The 18,127-nt window shown below is 46.5% G+C and overlaps 1 protein-coding gene across 1 annotated transcript in view; it reads left to right on the top strand.

Moving 5' to 3' along the window:
• Positions 1–18,127, top strand: part of LOC143997687 (flap endonuclease 1-like) — a 41,394-nt gene that overhangs the window by 5,597 nt on the left and 17,670 nt on the right. The window contains exons 3-8 of the mRNA XM_077493444.1: positions 758–860; positions 2,301–2,340; positions 6,899–6,960; positions 8,824–8,960; positions 13,973–14,033; positions 17,037–17,168. Of these exons, the coding sequence (XP_077349570.1) occupies positions 758–860; positions 2,301–2,340; positions 6,899–6,960; positions 8,824–8,960; positions 13,973–14,033; positions 17,037–17,168 (535 nt within the window). The remainder of the gene's footprint in view (positions 1–757; positions 861–2,300; positions 2,341–6,898; positions 6,961–8,823; positions 8,961–13,972; positions 14,034–17,036; positions 17,169–18,127) is intronic.

The following is an 18,127-nucleotide window of genomic DNA, read 5'->3' on the forward strand; positions in this document are numbered from 1 at the left end:
CCCACAACGGATTTTGTTGTCGGAAAATTTGAGATCCAGATCTCAAATATTGTGTGTCGGAAATTCCGATGGAAAATGTCCGATGTAGCCTACACACGGTCGGAATTTCCGACAACAAGCTCCCATCGAACATTTTCCGTTGGAAAATCCGACCGTGGTGTACGAAGCATTACAATAGCCAATTCATGATCTGATATAAACCCCACATTACATATCCAAGCCTAATACATACACAATAAACATTGTTTAACCGTTTGTCCCCGATTGAACGTCATGTGACATCCTCAAGTTTAGGTGGTTTTACCAGGACCATCATCCTGGTGTCAACATTTTCAGCCGGCGATCGGCTTTTATGTAAATGTGATTCAAGTGGCTATACAGTCACTCGATCACTTCTACAGGCAGCTGAAGGGAGACCCCCCTCCTCCCACCTCCACCTTTCCTGTTCTCCCCCCATCTCATCAAGGCCCCCGGGACCGCTCTGACCAGTGATGAGGATTTTGTCACTTTCGGTTACGGTTTGATGTTTGCAAGCTGTTACCGGCTTGTACAAGCATCTGATCAAACCGATCTTGGATCAACCAGATGCTTTGGAGGTCAGAAGAGACATCTGAGACCCCGGATCTCTCTCTAAAGAGGGGCTGTCATGCTTATTGCAATCACAAGGGATGAACAACATCCCTTGTGAAATGTATTTTTTTTTTTTATATACAGTATGTGTGACACCTTGATTAACATGAGGATTATTTTGCTGCAGTGTGTTACAGGGCCTCTTTAACCGCACAGTCTACATGCTGGAGAACAGAATGAAACCCGTCTATGTATTTGATGGAATACCGCCAGAATGCAAGCGTGCCAAGGTGAGCCGGTGATGTAAGCAAGCCGCTTGAAGTGATTGTAAGCCCTTATGTCTACCCAGACAGCTGACACACAGCAATGAAACAAATCTGCCTACATAATTTGTACCTTTTTATCTGCAGTCTTCTCCACTCTACATCTGTTCAAAGTCCAGAATTTATAAAGCTTGTCTGAGCTGTCAGAAAAAAGGGGGAAGAGAGCTGAACTTACACTCTGCAGAGCTCAGCAAGGAGAGCTCTGAGAGCTGATTGGAGGGAAGAGTAAAAAATCAGTGTGGAGTTTAGCTAGCGTGGAATGTGGAGGACACCTGAGCTAATCTCTACTCAACAGAATCACAGCTTGTTGAAGGCACCTGGCTCTGCCATACTGGGATGGTTGGCTTCTCAGGCACCTGGCTCTGCCATGCTGGGGTGGTTGGTTTCTCAGGCATCTGGCTCTGCCATGCTGGGGTGGTTGGCTGCTCAGGCATCTGGCTCTGCCATACTGGGATGGTTGGCTTTTTAGGCACTTGGCTCTGCCATACTGGGATGGTTGGCTTCTCAGGCACCTGGCTCTGCCATACTGGGGTGGTTGGCTTCTCAGGCACCTGGCTCTGCCATACTGGGGTGGTTGGATTCTCAGGCACCTGGCTCTGCCATGCTGGGGTGGTTGGCTTCTCAGGCACCTGGCTCTGCCATGCTGGGGTGGTTGGCTGCTCTGGCACCTGGCTCTGCAATACAGGGGTGGTTGGCTGGTCAGGCACCTGGCTTTGCCATACGGGGGTGGTTGGCTGCTCAGGCACCTGATGGTGTCATACTGGAATGGTTGGCTTCTCAGGCACTTGGCTCTGTCATACTGAGATGGCTGGCTTTTCAGGCACCTGGCTGTGCCATATGTGGGTGGTTGGCTTCAGGCACCTAACTCTGCCAGGCTGCGGTGGTGGGCTGCTCAGGCACCTGGCTCTGCCATACTGGGGTGGTTGGCTTCTCAGGCACCTGCCACTGTCATACTGGGATAATTGGCTTCTCATGCACCTAACTCTGTCATACTGGGGTGATTAGCTGCTCAGGCACCTGGCTCTGCCAAGCTGCAGTGGTGGGCTGCTCAGGCACCTGGCTCTGCCATACAGGGGCTGATTGACTGCTCAGACACCTGACTGTGACACATAGGGGTAGTTGGCTGCTCAGGCACATGGCTCTGTCACATGGGGGTAGGGAAAGAATTCTCGGCTCAGTGTAAGCTCCAAGTTGTAAACGGAATGCCCATGACCCCTCACTAGTAGCAAAACTACGAGAAACAGACCCATTTTCTTTGATGCCACACTGAAATTTGGCAGCCATCTTATTCTCTGGAATCGATCTTCCAAAGCTTTATTTATAATTGGCATAGCCATAAACTTAATGTATACATAGTTCTGCCAGAAGGGTCTGACTGTTTCTCATCTATCTATTCTTCTTTCTCAGGTCAGTAAAGATGGCGTTGGTTATGTCAGGAAAGGCCCAGGTAAGAACATTAATGTATACTTGTATGAGACAACAGAACATGGCATTTATTAGGCTGAACTCTGGACTACGTCCTCCCTGAGTCCATTGTGCAGGGTGTATCCTGTGTATCATGTATCCTGTGCATAAAGAAAAAAATGTGGGCACTTACATGCTCAAACAACCCTGCACCCAAACATGTAAGTCCATGTATGAACAAATTCATATATTAAAAGTCCAATATCATATAAAAATAAATAAAAGTCCAAGAATCCAGTAGATGCACCAGGGCGAGCTTTTCCAGTGAGCAGAAGCAGACTCTATATGTCAAACAGGCAAAGAAAGGGGAAAAGTGCCTCTAAGTGCTCTAGGTGTTAGCCTGGTTAGCCAAATGGCCACTTACATAATGTAGGTAGATAGCAGGCTCATCGTATAAGAAAAGTCTGTGACGCAGGGCACGATGAATGCTGGGGAGCCACCAGGGACCGCTTCCATGCTTCTGGAGAACTCCAAGATGGCATTAAACTGCAAGTGTGACCCGCAGTGTCAGAGGGATGATGTCACCAGACGACGCGTTTCAGAGCATGAGCCATGCCGTGTCTGGTCATGCACACTCTTTCATCAGGCTAAGGATATAAGACGATGTGCCACTATTTAACAGGACTAGTCGTGTCAGAATACAATGCCCAGATTGCCCACAATTATTTTAGGCTTGACGGAGACTTACCTACAGATTCAGGGAACCGCTATGGGGGGCTAATGTTGCGCCTTCTTACCCTAATATGACCATGGGTCATTAGGAAACACTATACATACAGTATCTCACAAAAGTGAGTACACCCCTCACATTTTTGTAAATATTCTCTTCTATCTTTTCATGTGACAACACTGAAGAAATGACACTTGTCTACAATGTAAAGTAGTGAGTGTACAGCTTGTATAACAGTGTAAATTTGCTGTCCCCTCAAAATAACTCAACACACAGCCATTAATGTCTAAACCGCTGGCAACAAAAGTGAGTACACCCCTAAGTGAAAATGTCCAGATTGGGCCCAAAGTGTCAATATTTTGTGTGACCACCATTATTTTCCAGCACTGCCTTAACCCTCTTGGGCATGGAGGTCACCAGAGCTTCACAGGTTGCCACTGGAGTGCTTTTCCACTCCTCCATGACAACATCACGGAGCTGGTGGATGTTGGAGAACTTGCGCTCCTCCACCTTCTGTCTGAGGATGTCCCACAGATGCTCAATAGGGTTTTCAGGGACATGGCGGTCACGGTACTGGCAATGCCGCCCCCTGAACACTCATGGTCACCCACAGAGAGTCCCAAGACTTGCACGTACTGGTGCGCATCAGTGCACATCGGTGCATACTGATGCACATCGGCGCACATTGGCGCATCGGCGCACATTGGCACATACTGGTGCATACTGATGCACATCGGCGCTCATTGGCGCATACTCGTGCGCATTGGCGCACAGTGATGCGCATCGGCGCACACGTATGCGCAATACTGTGTGTGCGCGGCGGCGCACTTCTGGCGTGACTAAAGCTGGCGCCAGTGGCCCTATTTAAGCCAGCCTGCAACTACAGGACCTTGCTGGATTATCTCCTCAGCTGCCTTGTGTACCTTGACCTTGATTCCTGATCTATAACACCCGTTGTGACCCGGCTTGCCTTCGACCTTGCTTCCTGATCTCCTAGTCTGACCCTTGGCCTGTTCCTGGACTCTGCTTCTGCTTCCTGATCTCCCAGCTTGACCTTTGGTTTGCATCTGAACCCTGCCTGTGTTTTACCTTGGCTCGCCCCTGAGTATTCTTTGGACTGACCTATCCGTTAATGACTTTTGGCCTGGCTCCTGGTTTCCCTGTTCATCTGAACACAACAAGTTCAGCTCCGCCTGCTTCAACCACCCTGCAGCAGCTGAGCTCATCTAACTACAAGCAAGCACCGGCCACCCGTGCTTCTTCGGGCACCGTGCTTCCTGTTCCCAACTTCAGGAGCGCGCTGCACCTAGCCGCAAGGGGAGCCCTCTTAGCATCTCGATCTCTGTATACGTTCCTGACAAGGGTTTAGGTCTGGAGACATGCTTGGCCAGTCCATCTCCTTTACCCTCAGCTTCTTTAGCAAGGCAGTGGTCATCTTGGAGGTGTGTTTGGGGTGGTTATCATGTTGGAATACTGCCCTGCAGCCCAGTCTCTGAAGGGAGGGGATCATGCTCTGCTTCAGTATGTCACAGTACATGTTGGCATTCATGGTTCCCTCAATGATCTGTAGCTCCCCAGTGCCGGCAGCACTCATGCAGCCCCAGACCATGACACTCCCACCACCATGCTTCACTGTAGGCAAGACACACTTGTCTTTGTCCTCCTCACCTGGTTGCCCCCACACACGCTTCACACCATCTGACCAAATAAGTTTATCTTGGTCTCATCAGACCACAGGACATGTGGTCTTCTATGGTCAATATATAGACAACATTATTATCTGGGATGGCCCCATATCACTTGTTGAAGATTTCATATCCCACTGCAACAACGGTTGCTTTGGTCTTTCTTTCACCTCTGCTAGAGATTACCATAATTTAGGCTTTCTAGATCTAAAAATGGTCCATGATCGCAAGATTCATGCTAGAAACTACACCAAACCCACTGCTACGGGCCATACTTGTGGTTCAAAGACATCTTGGAGTTCTTCGGCTGGCTTCCTTCTCCATCCCACAGTGTGGTAGTGGTCCCTGGTGGCTCCCCAGCGTTCACTCTGTCCTGCGTCCCACACTTTTATTACACGATGAGATTGCTATCTACCCAGTAGTGTATTTAGGTTTCGTGCTGCCCTAGGCCCGACTAAACTCGTGAAACCCTCTAATTTAAATATGACCCACCCCTTCCTGTCAAGGCCACACCCCTTGCTGTTAAAGACCTGCCCTGACATTTTCGAGTGGGGACACTAGTGCTTAGGGCCTGGGGGCAATAGGTTCCCTTAATTTGCATAGATTTCCTCTCACTTCCTGTTTGGCTATGGGGCAGGAAGTGAAGGGAAATCTCTGCAATGGGACAGGGATGGTAAAAAATAAACTTACAGGGGCTATAACCCTCCCTTATTCTATCCAAAATGAAAAAAAAAAAGTGTTGCCTTTAGTTCTACTTTAAAGAGGGATTCCACCAAAAAAATAAATATTAAAAGCCAGCATCTATAAATACTACAGCTGCTGACTTTTAATAAATGGACACTCACCTGTCCCGGGTTCCAGCGATGCCGGCAGCCGAGGCCGATCGATCTCTCGGCTCTCGGCTGCTGCCGCTGCCATTCTAGGTGAGGGAATCAGGAAGTGAAGCGAATCGGCTTCACTTCCCGGTTCCCTACTGCGCATGTGCGAGTCGCGCAGCGCAATAGGAATTCTCCGCGCTGTCTGAGACCCGTGTGTGTCCCAGCAGACAGCGCGGCAGGACAGGAAATGACATAGACTCCCACGGGAGTCTATGCCCGGAAGTGGGTGTAAATATCTGTCTTTGACAGGTATCTCCACCCCCCTCCCCCCTGAAAGGTGTCAATTGTGACACTGGAGGTGGGGAGGGATACGATCAGTGGAGGTTCCACTTTAGGGTGGAACCCCGCTTTAAGCACAAATTTCTGATAATTTTAGGGAGAGGACTAAGAAGATATAACCATGCCAGTGGTGCAGCAGAAAACATAAAGCACAGTGAGGAAGGTTTGTGGTCCAGGATGAGAGGACAGTCAAAATTTGAAGCGGCGCCCCCCCCCCCCCACATTTGCCGGCCGCCAACATACCGGAAGCAGTGCGCCCACTTTATGGGGGCACTAGACTAATCCATAAGGCTGGCACTGCACTAATAGTGTAGCGCAAGGACTCTTTCCGTGCTGCCCCCCTGCAAAATGCTGCCCTAGGCCCAGGCCTTGTTGGCCTAGGCCAGGATACAGCGTTGTATCTACCTACATGATGTAAGTGGCCATTTGGCTAATCTGCCTTTTAATAAAAATTTCTAAAGTCTGCACTTAGAGGAGCTTTCCCCTTTCTATCCTGTGTATAAAGCTGCCCACAGATGAGTCAGTTTTACCCTTCAACCAGCGGGTCAAAGGAAAAAAAAACCACTGACCTGATTTCCCCATTCAAACAGTCAAGGTTGATGGAGGCTTCCTCACCGTCACAATACACTGATCAGTGTTGCAGGGCTATAGCCTACAGCACTGATCTAGAAGAAATTTTCCAACAGGATGGCTGTACAGAAATCTGTGGGTAGATCTACTTCTATACAACCACAGTGCCCCATACATGTATCAATGTTCATCTGGTTGCTGTTATAAATAATAAAAAATAGACACGTGTGATTGGCCCTCGCCCTGTCTAAGTCAGTCTATAGCTTATGTTGTATGTCAGGAACTGATAATACTTGTGTATTGAATGTAACCAGTCTGTGTATGTCACCCACAATATCTGCCCTAGTGTCTCCTGTCTGACATGCTGCGCCCACATCCCTCCTCATTCACATTCTATGCCTATTTGTCACCTTTTCCTATTTTATAAAATACAAAACTCCTCCATGTGTGTCACTGCAGGGCCAGAGAGGCATGGAGACCTGAAGAAACTGCTCAGACTTCTGGGGGTGCCTGTTATACAGGTAAGATGGAAGTATACTGTATTCTAGTCTGTATTTCTATAGCTCTGACATATACCGCAGTGCTGTACAAAAAGCTCAGATCTAGCCACAGTGGTCTTTGCACCAGAAGAGCTTACACTCTAATGTCCTCTCCATAGTCACACACTATTATTATTATACGTTTATATAGCTCTGACATATACTAAATTACCGAAAGTATTGTGGCGTCTGCCTTTACACGCACATGAACTTTAATGGCATCCCAGTCTTAGTCCGTAGGGTTCAATATTGAGTTGGCTCCGCCCTTTGCAGCTAAAACAGCTTCAACTCTTCTGGGAAGGCCGTCCACAAGGTTTAGGAGCCTGTCTATGGGAATGTTTGACCATTCTTCCAGAAGCGGAAGGTAAGGTCAGGCACTGATGTCGGACAAGAAGGCCTGACTCACAGTCTCCACTTTAATTCATCCCAAAGGTGTTCTATCGGGTTGAGGTCAGGGCTCTGTGCAGGCAAGCCAAGTTCCTCCACCCCAAACTCGCTCTTCCATGTCTTTATGGACCTTGCTTTGTGCACTGGTTCAAATAATTTGGTGGAGGGGGGATTACGATGTGGGGTTGTTTTTCAGGAGGCATTTTCCTCCACACAACTGCAGCTCACTGGATGTTTTCTCTTTTTTGGACCATGCTCTGTAAACCCGAGAGATGGTTGTCTGTGAAAATCCCAGAAATACTCAAACCAGCACGTCTGGCACCAACAACCAAGCCACGTTCAAATCCTCTTTCTTCCCCATTCTGATGCTCAGTTTGAACTTCAGCAAGTTTTCTTCACCACGTCTAGATGCCTAAATGCATTGAGTTGCTGCCTTGTGATTGGCTGATTATCAATTTGTATTACCAAGCAATTGAACAGGTGTACCTAATAAAGTGGCCGATGAGTGTAATGCCGTGTACATACGACCGGACTTTTCAACGGACTAGGTCCGACAGTCTTCCCGACGCACTTTTGGCGAAGGTCCGACAGACTTTATGAACGAACGAACTTGGCCACACACGACCGGACTAAGTCCGTTCAAAAGTCCGTACGTTTTGAACCTGATGACGTAAGACAGGACTAAAAAAGAAAGTTCAATAGCCAGTAGCCAATAGCTGCCCTTGCGTCATATTTAGTCCGTCGGACCAGCATACAGACGAACGGTTTTCCCGATTTTTAGTCCGTCGGACTTGAGTCCGTCGGATAGATTTGAAACCTGTTCTATTTCTAGGTCCGTCTGATTTTTTTAAAATAAAAAACGGTCGGACTAGCCCACACATGATCAGATTGTCCGATGGACTGATCCCGTCTGACTTAGCCCTTGTACACACAGTCGGACATTCCGACAACCAAATCCGTCGGATTTTGTCCGAAACTGTTATACTGCATACACACGGTCGGACAAAGTTGTCGGAAAATCCGATCGTTCAGAACGTGATGACATTATTTCATTATGACGGGACTACGTTCAGGCTAGTAGCCAATAGCTTTGGTGTAGGAATTTGATCTGAGCATGCGTGGCACTTTGTCCGATTGGAATTCTCTACACATGATCGGACCATGTTGTCGGAAAGTTTTATAGCCAAGCTGGAAAACTTGGTCCGTCGGATATTCCGACAGAAACAGTCCGATGGAGCCCACACACGGTCAGATTATCCGACAACACGGTCCGATCGGACATTTTCCGTTGGAATGTCCGACCGCGTGTACAAGGGCCTAGTCTGCCGGAAAGTCCGGTCATGTGTACGCGGCATTATTCACCATTGGTATGAAGCTGGTTAGTGTACTCACCTGCAGACTCCATAGTGTATAAGCTTTCCTCATTGGCTCTTCCCATTGTGTCGTGTCACCTCTTAGGCCCCCAGTGAGGCGGAAGCCACTTGCGCCGCCCTGGTGGAGAAGGGCCGGGCGTGGGGAGCGGTAACGGAGGACATGGATGCTCTGCCTTTCGGCTGCACTCGCCTCATACGGAACCTGAAGGCTGATAAGAAGAAGTATGTATCTGAGATGTTCTAAATTATAATTGATGAAGCTAGGATGCCGAACCGCAAAGATGAAGTTGTGACCTAGGTGTGGGGATGATATATTCCATTGCACCCGTGTCTTCCTGTCTTTCTACTGAGCAAAGCCATCCTCAGGTGACCCCCTGCATCTAATGCTAAGATTTGACCTAGCAGACTTTAGATGTAGTCCAGAGCTTTACTTATCCTCCAGAGCACCCTTGGAGCCCCCATATACCAACACCCCACCCGCCAAAGTCATAGACCCCTAGGAAGGTGCAGGCTTCATCTTTCTGAAGTGGCTATTTGCATAATAGATGTTTTAGGGCTCCCGGACTATAGAAGCAGCTGCATTTAAAGGCATGCTCCATCTTTGTACCTGCATTCAGGCCTGCAGGTCATTGCAGCTGACTTCAGTTTCAAGGCACACGCTCCAGTATGTTTTACCCCCAGCCCCAGGCCCGTACGGAGGTGTGGACTTTCTTTTATGGGGTGGAGGAAGTTGTGAATGGACTACAACTGCAGTGACTTCACCACCCTAATGCCATGTTCTGCTGAGTCCTTATGCTGTGATGGCAGATGGGACTTGTAGTATGCAGCTGTACATGGATGGTGCTAGACTATTTTGAGGCCCAGGTAAGACCAGATACTTGCACCCCCCCAAAAAAAATATTAAATTTTTAAAAAAAAAATTATTTTTCTTAACATATCAGCAAACGCAGCCTGTGTAGGGATGCTTTCTCACCTCTTTGCCAGGGTTGGCTCCATGTGGAGACTGACAGGGGAGCTAGGAGGAAGTAATGTAGAGAGCCGCATGGCTTGTGTGGCACCTCCTTGGCTGGATACCTCTCCTTCAAGGACTGGCTGAAGTTTGCAGGAGATGGCTTTGGCTGCAGCTAACATCATCCAATCATGCAGCAGTATGCGGAATGTTGGCGTAGTTTATGGGAAAGTGTGTAGGGAAGCCAGTAGAGTGTTAAGAAGCCAGTGGAGAGTAGGGAAACGAGTGGCCACGGCAGTGCGCCCTAGGCGGCTGCCTAGTTTGCCTATCGGCCCTGGGGCTATAGTATGAATGATGCGGCTGTATGACAGGTGGTGTGTACAGACGCACTTGTGACGAATGTAGATGTCAGACCACTGCATCTCCCCTCTCTCGATCTGCCAGCTACAGTGGGAGTGGCCGAAAATCCCTCACTGCGTCAGCCAGGAGGAGGAGAGATGCGGCTGGTCACATGAGCAGCTTGTCACATGAGGGGATTGTAGCATGAGCACTCAATTATTTTACCAGCATGGGGAGGGAGCGCCGGAGAGCAGATTGGAGCTGACAGGCAGAGAGGGGACAAAGGACAATGTCAGGGCTCAGCAGCCATGATAAACTGTGGTCAGTTTACAGGGGGTTAGTGTATGGGACTCTGCTCCATGCTGAATCCTAAATATGGGTGTATAATGAAACATGGTCTAAAATGTGGACTATGCCTTTAACCCCAGTAGGCAGTTCAATCTATAGTACAGATTTACAGTAATTTAATTTCCAATGTAAGTTTATTTCTGATAGGGCTTTTACCTTTCTACTTCTTTGAAAAAGAAATCTGCTAGAATCATGAAATCTGAACCATATATTCATCAATATTGTCTATATAAAATGTTATTTATTTTTTCTTAATACTATAATTGCTTTAGACAGTTACGCGATTAAAAAGAGGCACAATGCAATGTAAAGGCTGCCGTGCCATATTTTTTTCTCCCAGTGAAGCCCCCAACAAGAATATTATCACTGGAGCAGATTTTTTTTTTCAAATAATATTTTATTGGGTTTTAACAGATATAACAATATACAACAATATACCACAATATATTAATGAAGAGCATATCGATACAAAAATGAAGTCAGGCATAAGGTATCAGGTATACTTTGCAATTTCGTAACTCTTCATTCTGCTGCTGTAGAAAAACATAGCAAAAAGATAAACCTGAAGAGAACCTGGGGGGGTATCGACTGTGGTTATATGAGCAGTTTGAAGGGAAGGCTGAATCAGGGGTACAGCCTAGGGTGTAGTAAAAGGTGGGGGGGAAGTGAGTGCTCCACAAACACGAAGGTTAGCTGCCAATGCTGCCCAGGATGTTGGGAATAACCTTAGTATGTGTGGACATTAAGCAAGAGCGACGGGATAGAACGGGGGAATTGTGACAGTAGTAAATCTAATAGTACTAATACTACTAGACACCGTCCACGGCCCTTCCACCCACCATTCACCCCTTTCGGGATCTTGCTGTGAATGGGGGGGGGCCCGCGTAGCTCAGTCTAATAGCGTCAAAGTAGACGGTTTTGTGGAACATTTACTACAATCTGGTGCATAGTGTGTAAATCAGCCTTTCTCAACCTTTTCAACACAGAGGAACCCTTGAAATAGTTCTCCGGTCTCGGGGAACCCCTACTAAAAATGAGAAATCTACAACTCATGATACATTAGTGTGATGGTCAGTGGGAAGAATGGTCCTCACACTTGTGGTCATTGGGAAGAATTACCTCCTTACAGATAGCTAAAAAGATCAATGGTGTCAGTGGGAACTTATCTGAGAGGCAGAAATTGCCCAATACTGAAGGAAACCCTACAACCTCTGGAGGAACCCTGGTTGAGAATTACTGGTGTAGAGTAACCATTCAGCTTCTAATGTCAGCTTGTTCAATTAAAGAGGAAGTAAACCCTGATGGGTTTACTTCCTCTTTCATTCCCTGCAAAGGCAAAGCATAATGGACTACTATGCATCGCATAGTAGCCCATTATGTGTCACTTACCTGACACAGGAGCCAGCGAAGTCGCCGCTGTCCCCTGTAGTCCACCGCATCCATCTTGCTGGTGGCGTCTCGCAGCTCCGCCGCTGTCATTCGGCGAAGCCGCGATGACGTCACTCCCGCGCATGCGCACGGGAGTCAACACACGCGGCAGCTCCATTCTTGGAAATGCCGCGCTCAGTGCGCCTGCGCGCCGCTGTCTACGGCGCATGCGCCGTAGACAGCGGTGCCCGTTTTCGGGCAAATATCTCCTAAACCATATAGGTATAGAAGATATTGCTTGGACCTACAGGTAAGCCTTAATCTAGGCTTACCTGTAGGTCAAAGTGGTTTGTAAGGGTTTACAACCACTTTAAGCTTTGACAATAAAACCTGGAAGCTGATTGGTTACTATGCACAGCGCCACCAGATTCTGTGTCCACCAGATTTAAAATCCAACCACAAAATATACACCGCTCAGGCAATCGGTGAGTGATTGACTGACTGCTGCAGGTGCTCACCGTGGCTCACCACCAAAGGAGCAATAGAGAAAAGGAAAAAGGTAGCACACCACTGCGAAGTCAAAATCTTAAAGGTGCTTTATTGTTGCCAAGCCAGACAGATACACAGGGACATGGTTGACGCGTTTCATAATTATAACTTTATGAGTAAGCGCGACGGATTTTTATGAAACACGTCAACCATGTCCCTGTGTATCTGTCTGGCTTGGCAACAATAAAGAACCTTCAAGATTTTTGACTTTGTTGTAGTGTGTGCTACCATTTTTCCTTGTCTCCACCAGCTTTAGTAAATCTTCCCCAGTGCTTCATAGCTGACTTATGCTGCGTACACACGACCGGACTTTTCCGGCAGACTAGGTCCGACGGGATTAGTCCGTCGCACAATCCGAATGTGTGTGGGCTAATCCGTTCATTTTTCGGGAAAAAAAATCTGACGGATCTAGAAATAGAACATGTTTCAAATCTATCCGATGGACTCAATTACGATGGACTAAAATCGGGAAAACCGTTCGTCTGTGTTCTGGTCCGACAAACCAAATACGACGCAAGGTAAGCTATTGGCCACTGGCTATTGAACTTCCTTTTTTAGTCCCGTCTTACGTCATCACGTTCCAAACGAACAGAATTTCGAACGGACTTAGTCCGTTCATGTGTGGCCAAGTCCATTCTTTCGGAAAGTCCGTTGGAACTCCGCCGAAAGTCCGTCGGGAAGACCGTCGGACCTAGTCTGCCGGAAAGTCCGCTCGTGTGTACGTGGCATTAGTGATCATATGATCAGGGATCCCTCTGATTGGCTCCCGATCATTAGTGGGGACCAGAGCTGTCAGTGACAGCCAGGTTTGACAGCTAACAGAGGTGCAAATTGTTGGCTGGTCACCGTCAAAGTGAAGATGTTGAACTAAACTCATCAATTTAAAGTGGTTGTAAACCCTTACAACCAACTTTGACCTACAGGTAAGCCTAGATTTAGGCTTACCTGTAGGTCCAAGAAATATCTCCTAAACCTACACGGTTTAGGAGATATTTGCCGAAAGACAGGCACCGCTGTCTACGGCGCATGCAGGCGCACTGAGCGTGCCGCGGTCAACGGCGATATGCCGCGAGTGGCGGCTCCCATGCGCATGCGCGGGAGTGACGTCATCACGGCTTCGCCGAATGACAGCGGCGGAGCAGCGAGACCCACCGAGAAGATGGATGCGCCGGACTACAGGGGACAGCGGTGACTTCGCTGGCTCCTGTGTCAGGTAAGTGACACATAATGGACTACTATGCGATGCAAAACAGCTACGTTCAAGGCTGAATGATAACTGTCGCAGTAGCTTGTGTTCTCATCTGAATCGTCAAGCCATCAAATAGATGGCGTGATAACTGATCACATGTGCCGCATCATAGCAACTGCAGATCATACAGAGGCTAAGATGGCAGCTTCCTTGGCTATAAGGCATAGGAGGGGTTGGTTCTGCTTTAACTGTATTTTTCTTTATCACCTGTAGCTTTCTATGTGATTCTTTCTCACAGTAACAACAATAAAAAAAAAAAAATAGACATCACCGGTATTCACAGTCTTATTAGGATGCATGTCAATATGTAATTCTTCACACCAGTCCTCTGACAGTCCACAATGCATTGCAGCTGGTCTGTGGCTCCTCATAGGAGGATTCACCTATGCCGTGGTGATTGTATACAATGGACATGATATCTGTTTCTTCCAGGAATATTGAAGAGTATAATCTTCCCAAGATCCTAGAAAAACTGAAAATGACCCGAGAACAGGTAAGTCCTGTTTTTGCCACCAACAAAGTCCAGAGTGTAGTACATTTCCTTATTGATATATCTCCTTTAGGTACCTATAAGTAGGGATTTTTTTCAGTGGAAATGCGGGGGGGATGCAGTTCCGGCACCTCCAGAACTAAATGTATGTATTGGCACGGGGTTCTGGGGTTTTCTGAAGTTTCTATTTATGCTGGCTGCTGGCGGACCTACACTATATTGTCAAAAGTATTGGGACACCTGCCTTTACACTCACACTTTAATGGAATCCCAGTCTTATGCCTTATGTCTTATACACAAGCGGAATTTCCGTCAGATCTTGGATGGTTTTTCTGACGGAATTCCGCTCAAGCTTGGCTTGCATACACACGGTCACACAAAAGTTCTCTGAACTTCCAACCCTCAAGAACGCGGTGACGTACAACTCTATGACGAGCCAAGAAAATTAAGTTTAATGCTTCCGAGCACGTGTCGAATTGTTTCCGAGCATGCATCGGAATTTTGCTAGTCGGAATTGCCACAGGCGATTGGAACTTTTTTCCGTTGGAAAAATAGAGAGCCTCTTGTCAGTCTTTTGCTGGCAGAAATTCCACCAGCAAAAGTCCGATGGAGCATAAACACGGTCGGAATTTCCGACAAAAAGCTCACATCGGACTTTTGCTACTGAAAATTCCACTCGGGTGTACGGGGCATTAGTCCGTAGGGTTCAACATTGAGTTGGCCCACCCTTTGCAGCTACAGTATCTCACAAAAGTGAGTACACCCCTCACATTTTTTAAATTTTTTCATGTGACCACACTGAAGAAATGACAGTTTGCTACAATGTAAAGTAGTGAGTGTACAGCTTGTATAATGCCCTGTACATGCAATAGGATTTTCCGACAACAAAATCCATGGGATTTTTTCCGACGGATGTTGGCTCAAACTTGTCTTACGTATCCGCGGTCACACAAAGTTGGTCGGAAATTCTGAGCGTCAAGAACGCGGTGACGTACAACACGTACACGTACAAGCCAAGAAAAATGAAGTTCAATAGCCAGTGCGGCTCTTGTGCTTGATTCCGAGCATGCGTGGCACTTTGTGCGTCGGAATTGTCTACACGCGATCGGAATTTCCAGAACCAGATCTCAAAATGTGTGTGACGGAAATTCCAGTGTAAAATGTGTGATGGAGCCTACACACGGTCGGACTTTCTGACAACAAGGTCCTATCACACATTTTCCATCAGAAAATTTTATCGTGTGTATGGGGCATAACAGTGTAAATTTGCTGTCCTCTCAAAATAGGTCAACACACAGCCATTAATGTCTAAACTGCTGTCAACAAAAGTGAGTACACCCCTAAGTGAAAATGTCCAAATTGGGCCCAAAGTGTCAATATTTTGTGTGGCCACCATTATTTTCCAGCACTGCCTTAACCCTCTTGGGCATGGAGTTCACCAGAGCTTCATAGGTTGTCACTGCAGTCCTCTTCCCCTCCTCCATGATGACATCACAGAGCTGGTGGATGATGGAGACCTTGCACTCCTCTATCTTCCGTTTGAGGATGTCCCACAGATGCTCAATAGGGTTTAGGTCTGGAGACATGCTTGGCCAGTCCATCACCTTTACCCTCAGCTTCTTTAGCAAGGCAGTGGTCATCTTGGAGGTGTGTTTGGGGTCGTTATCATGTTGGAATACTGCCCTGCGGCCCAGTCTCTGAAGGGAGGGGATCATGCACTGCTTCAGTATGTCACAGTACATGTTGGCATTCATGGTTCCCTCAATGATCTGTAGCCCCCCAGTGCCGGCAGCACTCATGCAGCCCCAGACCATGATACTCCCACCACCATGCTTGACTGTAGACAAGACACATTTGCCTTTGTACTCCTCACCTGGTTGCCCCCACACACGCTTGTCACCACCTGAACCAAATATGTTTATCTTCTTCTCATCAGACCACAGGACATGGTTCCAGTAATCCATGTCCTTAGTCTTCTTGTCTTCAGCAAACTGTTTGCAGGTTTTCTTGTGCATCATCCTTAGAAGAGGCTTCCTTCTGGGATGACAGCCATGCAGACCAATTTGAGTGTGCGGCGTATGGTCTGAGCACTGACCCTCCACCCCTGCAACCTCTGCAGCAATGCTGGCAGCACTCATACGTCTATTTCACAAACACAACCTCTGGATATGACGCTGAGCACATGACCTCAACTTCTTTGGTGGACCATGATGAGGCCTGTTCTGAGTGGAACCTGTCCTGTTATACAGCTGTATGGTCTTGGCCACTGTGCTGCAGCTCAGTTTCAGGGTCTTGCCAATCTTCTTAGGCCATCTTTATGTAGAGCAACTACTTTTTTCAGATCCTCAGAGTTCTTTGCCATGAGGTGCCATATTGAATTTCCAGTGACCAGTATGAGAGAGTGAGAGCGATAACACCAAATTTAACACACCTGCTCCCCATTCACACCTGAGACCTTGTAACACTAACGAGTCACATGACACCGGGGATGGAAAATGTTTTGTTGCCAGCGGTTTAGACATTAATGGCTGTGTGTTGAGTTATTTTGAAGGGACAGCAAATTTACACTGTTATACAAGCTGTACACTCACTACTTTACATTGTAGACAAGTGTCATTTCTTCAGTGTTGTCACATGAAAAGATAGAATAAAATATTTACAAAAATGTGAGGGGTGTACTCATTTTTGTGAGATACTGTATAACACCTTCAGCTCTTCTGGGAAGGCTGTCCACAAAGTTTAGGAGTGTGTCTATGGGAATGTTTGACCATTCTTCCAGATTTTCCCTCTATTCATGTTCTTATGACAACTGTGAAGTTTTGTATTTCCCGATCATTTTCAGTCCCAATGACATTAGTCCCCTGGAGAGGCTACGTCTCCCAGCAGGGACATGGACATCAATAAAGACCTGACAGGGGGTTCAAGCCCCCGTAATCAATCCAAAACTAAAGAAAAAGAAAAAAAGAGCTTTACTTTGATATTCATTTTATTATTTTACCCCTGTAGTTTATAGACTTGTGCATCCTGCTGGGTTGTGATTATACTTCAAAGATCAAAGGTTTGGGGGAGAAAAAAGCAATAAAGATGATGCAGAAGTATGGAACCATCGAAGGGATCCTTCCAAACATCATCCCAGAGGTGAGAAGACGGGAGACTACCATATATCCTCCAGTGTTGCATAGTTCCATAAATACTGTATGTATATCTTCCACCATTCATCGTCTTCCATATTTCAAGATTTATGTCCTCCAGCATCCCTCTTCTTATGTATTCCCAGATATATCTCCTCCATCATCCATTTTCTTCAGTATTTCCAGATATATTGTATCTCTTTCATAATACCTCATCTTCCATATTTTAGATTTACCACCTTCAGAATGCATTATCTTACATACTGTATTTCCAGATAATATATCCTTCAAAATCCCTCATATTCCGGATTGCAAATATATGCACCCCTTCATCCCTCATCTTACATATATGTAGACATATTCCCTCCATCATCCTTTATCTTTCATATATCCAGATATAACTCCTACATTATTAATTTTCTTCTATAATTGCAGATATATCTTCTCCACAATCCCTTATCTTCTATATTTCCAAATATGTCTTGTTTATTATCCCCCATTTTTCATATTTACAGATATATCCCCTCCATAACCCCTTATCTTCCATATATATATATCTCCATCATTCTTCATTCTCAATATATACTGTGCTCCATCATCCCTCTTCTTCAGTATTTCCAGATATACTGAAGCTCCTTGATAATCCCTCATCGTGCATTTTTTAAATATACCACTTCAGAATCCATAATCTTCCATATACCCAGATAATATATCCTTCAAAATTCCTCATCTTCCATATTTCCAGATATACCTCATTCAAAATCCCTCATCTTCCATGTTTACAAATATCCTTCCATCAAAATCCCTCATCTTCCATGTTTACAAATATCCTTCCATCAGAATCCCTCATCTTCCATATTTCCGGATATTCTGTACCTCCATCAAAATTCCTCATCTTCCATATTTCCAGATATACCTCCATCAAAATCCCTCATCTTCCATGTTTACAAATATCCTTCCATCAAA

Source organism: Lithobates pipiens, unplaced genomic scaffold (genome assembly GCF_037356315.1).
Source record: "Lithobates pipiens isolate NorthernLeopardFrog02 unplaced genomic scaffold, aLitPip1_a1.2 Scaffold_19, whole genome shotgun sequence".
Classification (NCBI taxonomy): Eukaryota; Metazoa; Chordata; class Amphibia; order Anura; family Ranidae; genus Lithobates; species Lithobates pipiens.